General features: G+C 35.0%; 1 protein-coding gene across 1 annotated transcript in view; it reads right to left on the reverse strand.

Annotated features, from left to right (window-relative positions):
* LOC122261831 (prolyl endopeptidase FAP) overlaps positions 1-10,000 on the reverse strand; it is a 180,962-nt gene that overhangs the window by 15,612 nt on the left and 155,350 nt on the right. The window contains exons 6-10 of the mRNA XM_086554464.1: positions 9,254-9,328; positions 9,028-9,080; positions 8,159-8,370; positions 5,557-5,708; positions 5,002-5,105 (exon numbers count right to left, since the gene is read on the reverse strand). Coding sequence (XP_086410590.1) covers positions 5,002-5,105; positions 5,557-5,708; positions 8,159-8,370; positions 9,028-9,080; positions 9,254-9,328 — 596 coding nt within the window. The remainder of the gene's footprint in view (positions 1-5,001; positions 5,106-5,556; positions 5,709-8,158; positions 8,371-9,027; positions 9,081-9,253; positions 9,329-10,000) is intronic.

The raw sequence follows: 10,000 nt of genomic DNA on the forward strand, positions 1-10,000 counted from the left end.
AGACGAGAAATTTCATCTTTTCTCGTAAAATTTCTTCTTTTCTCGTAAAATTTCGTCTTTTCTCGTAAAATTTCTTATTCTCTCGTAAAATTTCTTATTTTCTCGTAAAATTTCGTCTTTTCTCGTAAAATTTCGTCTTTTCTCGTAAAATTTCACCTATTTTCGTAAAATTTCATTTTTTCTCGTAAAATTTCATCTTTTCTCGTAAAATTTCATCTTTTCTCATAAAATTTCATCTTTTCTCGTAAGATTTCATCTTTTCTCGTAAGATTTCATCTTTTCTCGTAAAATTTCATCTTTTCTCGTAACATTTCATCTTTTCTCGTAAAATATCATCTTTTCTCGAAAAATTCCATCTTTTCTCTTAAAATTTCATCTTTTCTCTTAAAATTTCATCTTTTCTCGAAAAATTTCATATTTTCTCGTAAACTCTCATCTTTTCTCGTTCAACCGAAGAGTCGTTTCATGGGTACTCGGTGACAAACACATAATTGATAAAAATGGAAAGAAAGAAATGAAAGGGGGATAAGGGTGGGTATAAGGAGGAAGGGGGAAAGGCGGGAAGGTGGGGAGGGGTGAGGAGGGAGGGGGGAAGAGGGAGAGAGAAAGGAGGAGGGGCTGAGAGGAGAAAAGGTGGGGGGGAGGGGAGGGGGGAGGTTATATAGGCTTGCATTTCTAGTTAGGATTTCTAGTGGTTATGTTGTTCAGAATATCTTATCCTCATCTTTTCTCATCATCATCTCTTTATCCAAAAAAAAAAGCTAAGAATGCGACGAATCTTAAATATGCAAGACAAGAAACGGGGCTCGGAAATTTTTTTTTTTCCTTTTTTTTTCTTAAATTATTTTCCAAAAGAGACTCTTCGCAACAAGAAACACTCTAGCAATAAAAGTTTTGCCGAGTCTCTGCAAGGAAATGTTTAGAAAAATGACATTGTTCCATTTGTGTTTGTTTACTTCAGAGTCGCGTAGAAACTCGTTCTGACATGTCTGAGATCTGGGTTTGTTGTTTGTCTGTCTGTTTGATTGATGGGAATTTGTGTCTTTGAATTTGTCTGTGTTGCTGTCTTGGCTTTCTGCTTTTGTTATTGACTTTGTAAGAATATCTAGTTATTTATTTTGGCAGAGAAATCGTATTTGTTTTGGGATTTGATATGTGAGATCTTTATTCTTTTTAATTTACAACAATACGAAATAAAATCGCAGGATTTTTTTTTTAATTTTTTGACGATCAAAAAGAACTGACAATAAATTCCAAATGTCAAACCTAATAAAAAACGACTTCCTATATATAAGATCAATCAATTTTCTCTCGTATTCCCTCTGTTGTTTCCGTCTCATGTTAATTGCAATCAACAATGAAGGAATTGATATTGATACACAGATTCAAATCTTTCTCAGGGAGACAGCATTTAACACGGAGTTGTTATTTCAATTAATACTCTAAGAGATTATAGTAATTTGACTATGTCGGACCTTATAGTGTCATCTCTTGATATAAAAAAATCGAACAAATATTTAACAAAAACGTCAGAGAAACTTTCTAGAATATCCAGTGCAAAAATGTCATACTAGTGGATGATGTATTTGGGAAAATATTTTTCAAATATTTTTTTTTCCTGAAGAAATGATAATGATGACGATAATGATAATGATAGTTAAAATAATGATGATAACAGTAATAATAGCAATGATACTACTAATACTAATGCTAGTACTAATGATAATAAAGATAATAATCATAATGATATTGATAATAATAATGATAACAATGATATTGATAAAGATAATGATGATAATGTTGATAATGACGATAATGTTGATAATAATGATAATAGTAATAACGATAGCAGTAACAATAAGATTATCCTTATCATTATCATCAAATTTCTTATCATCATCATTATTTATACTCTTAAATAATTATAACACGAAAGAAAAGAGAGAGAGAGAGACAGAGATAGATAGATAGATAGATAGATAGTGAGAGAGAGAGAGAGAGAGAGAGAGAGAGAGAGAGAGAGAGAGAGAGAGAGAGAGAGAGAGAGAGAGAGAGAGAGAGAGAGAGAGAGAGAGAGAGAGAGAGAGAGAGAGAGAGAGAGAGAGACAGAGACAGACAGACAGACAGAGACAGACAGAGACAGAGAGAGACAGAGAGAGAGACATACAGAGAGAAAAAGAGAGAGAGAAAGATAGATAAACAGATAGATATATAGATAGATAGAGAGATGAATAAACACACAAGAACACCATAACACCACAGTCAACACCTAGAGATTCTTGCACGAACAATTCCACCGAGAAGAAAGATTGCACAGCCACACCAAACTTGCATCAAAGATTGAGTGTTATCACAGATTCTTAATGAAGATGTAAATTACCAGTTAATAACCACAGGCTAACTAATTTCAACATAAATTTCGCTTGATGATAGCCAGCAAGGAAATTAATTTGATAATTGTTGTTAGAAAATGTTATATTAAAATATCAAAGGTAAAGGTTAAGGAATTGATAAATGGATCGATGGTGATGGTGATTATGGTGATGATGGTGATGATGATGATGATGATTATGATGATGATGATTATGATGATGATGATGTGATAGTGATAATAATGATGATGATGGTGATGATGATTATGATGATGATGATTATGATGGTGATGATTATGATGATGATGATGTGATAGTGATGATAATGATGATGACGATGGTGATGATGATGATTATGAAGTTCATTACCTTCAAATTATTTTAATGACGATGATAATAATGACAGTGATAATTTTGATGATAGTGATGATAATGATGATAATAATCATGATGATAATGGTAATAATTGGTAATAGTTTTAAAGGCGATCACAACAGTAATAATAAAAATAATGATAATGGTAATAATGATAATGAAAATAAAACGGATAATAATAAGGGTAATGATAATGATGATGATAATGATAATGATAACAATAATGATAATTATAATAATAGCAATAATGATAATAAGAATAATGATAATGATATGAATGATAATGGTATGGATGATAATGATGATGATAATAATGATAATAATATTAATAAAAATGAACATAATAATATTAAGGTTAATGATGGTAATAACGATAATAATGACAATGATAATCATAATGACAATAATAATAACAACGATAGTAATAATGATAATGATAACAATAATAGTAATAATAACAATAATGACAATGATGACCACGATAATGATGATATTGATAAGAACAACAACAAAAAGATAATAAAGATACCATTGGAAACAATGATGATAATAACTAACTAACATTTACAATAATCATAATAATCATAATAGTTATAACATAAAGATAAAACACCAAGAAGGTTAACACTAATATAAATAATAATAAAGATAAAGATAAGAAATCAAGATAAAGATAAGAAATCAAGTTAAAGATAAGAAATCTTTATATCAATCAAGGAGAATAATATTAAAGGAAAGTGACTTAATTGACAGCACGACTTATCAATAATAACACCTATGATAAGCTTTTTATTATAGAGGGATAACATGCCACACCAAAGTCTTTCAATACTGCTCTTGATTTTGTTTTTTTGTTTTTTTCTTGTTTTTTTTCTTGTCCAGTTCAAAATAAAACTGGATGCTATCAACAGAAGCAGTCGGTTAGATTAATTAAGGTCTTATCATATGTCAAAGAGGAACATACGAAGACCTTTTTTCGAGCGAACCGAGTGACAAATACACCAACAAAAGCTCCTACAAGAACAATCAATGTTTTTGTTTTTTGTTTATGCGGGAACAACAACTACAATTGTGTTGGTTGTTTTGACTGGGGGGGGGGGACTGAGGGGGCTGGAGAGGGGGAGATTGGGAGGGTGGATAAACATCGGAACACCAATGATAACAACAACAGCAATAGCAACAACAACAACAATAACAACAACGTGAATTTAAAAACATCCACGACAACAACAACAACAACATTGAGGGGAAAAAGGACACAACGACACTACCTTTTTTTTCTTTTTTTTCAAAATTTTCAAAGTTTGTTCGTTTGTCTGTTTGTCCCAACCACATCTTGACATCTTCTCGTTGCAAGCATGACATCACCACAAGTTCCTCTCCACGATAACATCAACCTCACGGACGTCAGAAAAGTTTCAATGTTATTATCCTATGTTTGATTAGATTCTCGGTGATTCTAAGATTCTCAACTTCTTTGACTTTGAGTGTTGAGTGATTAGATTTTTTTTTTTTTTTTTTTTTAGATTCCATTGAGTTTTGAGTGATGTGGGGGGGATTCTAGCTTTGAGATTTGCAATATTTTTGCATTACAAATAGAATTTACTAAGATATTAGATAAATTCGCAATTAAAAAGATATATATTTTCAATCAACAAGAACTGAAAATACATTCCAAAGTACCGTAACATCAGTTAATAAAAATCAACTAATATTAATATCAATATCAACTAATTAATATCAATATTAATAATATCAATATTCTCCAATCAACAGGTGAAACATGCCTGAAAAAATAAAGATTAACCTCTACATCCTACCAAATCCTGAAAAAAAGTGAAACATCATATGAAAGGTAAGATATATATATATATATATATATATATATATATATATATATATATATATATATACATTATATATATATATATATTATATATATATATATATATATATATATATATATATATATATATATATATATATATATATATAATACTTCTCATTCCTAGGATATGAAAAATACTGAACTCAACATTGACAACATGACTTCGATATCCATCCACATTTAGAATAATTTTGTGCTGGCTAATTAGTTGATGAAAATCCTGTCCTTACATTAATACTTAAAAGCACAAGACTCAAAAAAAAAAAAAAATTACCCTCATTAACCCTCAAAATATAAACCATCCCACCAACTTCCTCTTGAACCTAGCAACCTCAAATGTGATAAACAACATCAACTTGAACCTACTCTTCAATAGGTTCAGGTGGAATCAGTCTCGTTCTTGGAGGAGGAACCTGCTTGCTCTTGAGGTCGTAGATCCATAGCCACGCCTCCGGGATGGGCGTGCTGACCTGAGGTGGGCGAGGGGGAGAGGTCAGGTCAGGTCAGGTGGGGTCAACCAGATTTTATAATTGCATATGGTTGGGAGAGCCTGGGGGTTATTTAATAGGAGTCTCATTTACTGAGGTTAAGGCAGAAAGCAGTAAGTGAGTGTTGCAATTCCGATAAAACGTAGTTTAGATGATACTTAAACACAGTACGGTACCTAAAAATAAAGCTTAAATACACGCACATACACACACACACAAACACACACACAATCACACACACACACACACACGCACCCACATCCACCCACCCACACACAAACACACACGCACCCACATCCACCCACACACACACACACACATCCACACCCTCAAACACCCACACACATCCACACACACACACCCATACAACAATATACCACCTCTCCATTACACCCACCACCCCCTAGGGAACCGAACCGAAACAAGCTCTCACCGTAGGATACCGTAGCGTCTGCACCGTCGGGTAAACGTTATCGGCGTAGACGAGAACCGGAAGCTCCCTGACGCCGGTGTTGTTGAAGGATATTGCGGCGATGTAATCCCCGCTCGGGTTGGGCCATACGGCGTGTCCCTGGCCCAGGATCTCTGCAAGGGTGAAGGAAGTGTGGGCGTGATGCAGAATTAAGTTTTTTTTTTTTTTTTTTTTTTTTTTTTGAAAAATTGATAGGAGTGTATACAGAATTAAGTGTACGTGTGTGTGTGTGTGTTTTCTTTTCTTTGTGGAAAATTGATAGGAGTGTCTGATTCGATGGTATAGCTATGGTGAATGTTTCATACCGAGGTTAGAGCTGTCTCTTGGATGTTATGGCATTTGTGCTAGATATAGAATGTGATGTGATGTTGTACTTAAGATAAATCTGCTAAGCTATTGTAGGATGCAGTATGATGAAGATATCCTTCACGTAACATTCAATATCAATCTCATGCATTCTGCGTCTCAATTAAACTATATATCCGTTTAATTTTCTTTAAACAACATATTCATTTAATTTTCTATAATGTTAACTTGAAGTGCATCAAGATTCCCAAATGCAGCAAAATTAGTTCTTAAAAGGGGAACACCTCTACTATAGAATCGATAACACTATGATATTATGTTGGAAATCTGTCTATGACCTTTGACCTTTTGATCTCATTGCTTTATTCCTCCCTAATGTAGAGTGTAATGAGTGAACATGTTTATCTTGAATGAAAAAATACCATGTTTCATACAATGACAGAAAAAGCAACTATACAGTAAATGAGCCTATTTTGCGTATAGTTTTATTATTATTATTATTATTATAATTTTTATTTGCTATTATTATTATTTTGTACAAAATAATTTTTACACTTCCTGATGCTAAAAACATATAATAATTCCAGCATTTATGGCCTCAATGATATGGCCACACACACCACGCTCCAGTTTATACAATTTAATCGTGCAAAAAGCTGACCTAGATAACCCGTCAGACTGAGAGATATATACTGCCAGATGAAGTTGGAATCCTTGAACGAATAAAAAGAACTTTGGCGTCGCTTTAATATTCAATACTTTATAACTTTTTAATCAGCGGGAATTGAGGGCGGGTGGGGGATCATAAGGATGGAAATAACTTTAGGAAGTTTTAAGTAGAAGTTTTCTACATGTCGGGTTGGTGGCAGGTGATGGTGACATGTAAAATCTTCTACATATGTGGTTAAAAATAGATTGAAAAAAAGAAAGAAAGAAAGAAAGAAAGAAAGGAAGGAAGAAGAAGAAGAAGAAGAAGAAGAAGAAGAAGAAGAAGAAGAAGAAGAAGAAGAAGAAGAAGAAGAAGAAGAAGAAGACGAAGAAGAAGAAGAAGACGAAGAAGACGAAGAAGACGAAGAAGACGAAGAAGACGAAGAAGACGAAGAAGACGAAGAAGACGAAGAAGACGAAGAAGACGAAGAAGACGAAGAAGACGAAGAAGACGAAGAAGACGAAGAAGAAGAAGAAGAAGAAGACGAAAGAGACGAAGAAGAAAGAAGACGAAGAAGAAGACGAAAGAGACGAAGAAGAAGAAGAAGACGAAAGAGACAAAGAAGAAGAAGAAGAAAGAAGAAGAAAGAAGAAGAAGAAGACGAAAGAGACGAAGAAGAAGAAGAAGAAGAAGAAGAAGAAGAAGAAGAAGAAAGAAATAAAAAAGAAGAAGAAAAGAAGAAGAAGGAAAGAAGAAAAGAAAGAAAAGAAGAAAAAGAAGAATAGAAAGAAGAAGAAGAAGGGAAGAAGAATGAGAGAAGAAGAAGAAGAGAAAAAAAAAAAAATATATATATACATATATATATATATATATATATATATATATATATATATATATATATATATATATATATATATATATATATATATAACAACGTAGAAGAGTACAAGAATACATATCTAAAAATGTCCAACAACACATACCTGAACATATCTTTGTTAAAATAGCTTTCATTTCGTGCGTGACTTGTAATGGCTACATACGAAGTAACGTTCGGCAAATTAAAGTTATTTTCAGGACTTCAACAATACACACCAATATTTCACCGAATATAGTCTGGGAATAGACTTCGAAGAAAGACTAGTAAAAGGAAAAGAGACAGATAACTCACACGCATGCGCGCCCATACACTCATACGTACATACTGCGAGAAAGAGAGAGGAGAGAGTGAGAGAGAGAGAGAGAGAGAAAGAGAGAGAGAGAGAGGGAGAGGGAGAGGGAGAGGGAGAGGGAGAGAGAGAGAGAGAGAGAGAGAGAGAGAGAGAGAGAGAGAGAGAGAGAGAGAGAGAGAGAGAGAGAGAGAGAGAGAGAGGGAGAGAGAGAGAGAGAGAGAGAGAGAGAGAGAGAGAGAGAGAGAGAGAGAGAGAGAGAGAGAGAGGAAGAGAGAGGAAGAGAGAAAGAGAGAGAGAGAGAAAAGAAATACGCCACACGCCACACATACGCACATACCCACACAACCTCACAACCCCATAATCACACAACCTCACAACCACACACCCACAACCCCACAACCCCACAACCACACAACCTCACACCCACACACCTCACCTTCATAGAGGAGATCAGGAACTCCGTTATATAAGATATCCGGCGTGGCGTCAAAGGTCAAGGTCACTGGCTTGGAATTCGGAGACGTCAAGTAATACACGTTGCCTTCGTTCACTACTACGAGGGCCGCCCCTCCTTCGCCCACCCACGCCGCGTGCTGGTACCGTGGGTGGCCCACCTCTTGGCGCCAGAGCTTCAGCGGGTAGTAGTGGCTGCGGGGACGGCATGGGGGAGAGAGGGGGAGAAGAGGGGAGAGGGGGTGGGTGAAGGGGAATTGTTATGTATATACTATATGTATATATATATATATATATATATATATATATATATATATATATATATTATATATATTATATATATATATATATATATATATAGTTTATATTTATATATATATATATATAGATATATATATATATATATATATATATATATATTTTTATATATATATATATATATATATATATATAATATATATATATATATATATATTTATCTATTCATGTATATGTGTGAGTGTGTGTGTGTGTATCTATCTATCTATCTATCTATCTATCTATATATGTGTATGTATATATATACATATATATATATATATATATATATATATATATATATATATATATATATATATATATATGTGTATGTATGTGTGTGTGTGTGTGTGTGTGTGTGTGTGCATATATGTCTGTATATGCAAATATTAAATTTTCTGCTGTTATTAAGGATAGACTTTAATATATATAATTCTTATTCGTACTCTCTTTTGTAATCATATACTTATCGATCCTTTTTTCCCTTTTTTCTTTATCTTTATATCCAAAGTCATTCCTAAAAAACAACAACTATAAAGTCCATAATTTACTCACTCTGTCGTGACGTCATATATACTATACTCAGCGGTAAAGGTGAACAACCGACCCTGACGGAATTAAGGAAGATGAATAAATCAACGAAATCAAACTTGATACTAGATATTCATACAAGTATTTCATTATTTGAAAAGAAGATAGTTAATCATAATGAGGATGAAAGAGATATAAAGGAAATTATATTGATAGTGAGAACTATCACTACTTGATCCTCTGAACTCACCATGATGACGTCATGAACCAGAAGAACGTAGCGCATATTGGGAGACACTGAGAACTCGGTGGCTCCTGTCTGGTGCTGGGGGGAGGGGGGGTGGGGGAGGGGGGTAAATGGTTAGGTTATTGTCTTGTCCTTTGAGTATATGTGGAATCGTATGTGTCTTTAAGGAGATGTATTTGGTCATTGTGAATGATGGAAACATTTACGAAAATTTAGGTATAGGTGGAGAAATGTGTGATGGGATGTATGTAGATAACTAGGCTGGCATTGCCAAAGACAAAGTTCTATAGGCCAACACCAATCATACCCCATCCCCAACCAACCCACCCCCACCTCCCCCCCCCCCCCCCCCCCCCCCCACACACCCACACCCCCCCACCCACCCACCCACACCCCCCCCACACACCCCCCCCCCCCCCCCCCCCCCCATCAACATAAATAACAATCAACTCACAAAATATATAACTCAAAAACTCCATCTACAATAACATACAATAAATCCAAAAACAATCTAACTAAAAAAAAAAATCTAAAATATCTCAAAACAAACACACCCCCACACCCCCACCCCTGACAACTCATTTGCCCCCCCCCCCCCCCCAAACCCCCCCCCAACAACCCCCCCCCCCCCCCCCACACACACCCCCCCCCCCCCCCCCCCCCCCCCCCCCCCCCCCCCCCCCCCCCCCCCCCCCCCCCCCCCCCCCCCCAACCACACACCCCCAGACACCCACACAAACCCCCACCACA

Source organism: Penaeus japonicus, unplaced genomic scaffold (assembly GCF_977035675.1).
Source record: "Penaeus japonicus unplaced genomic scaffold, GWHDUDI00000001_assembly GWHDUDI00000029, whole genome shotgun sequence".
Classification (NCBI taxonomy): Eukaryota; Metazoa; Arthropoda; class Malacostraca; order Decapoda; family Penaeidae; genus Penaeus; species Penaeus japonicus.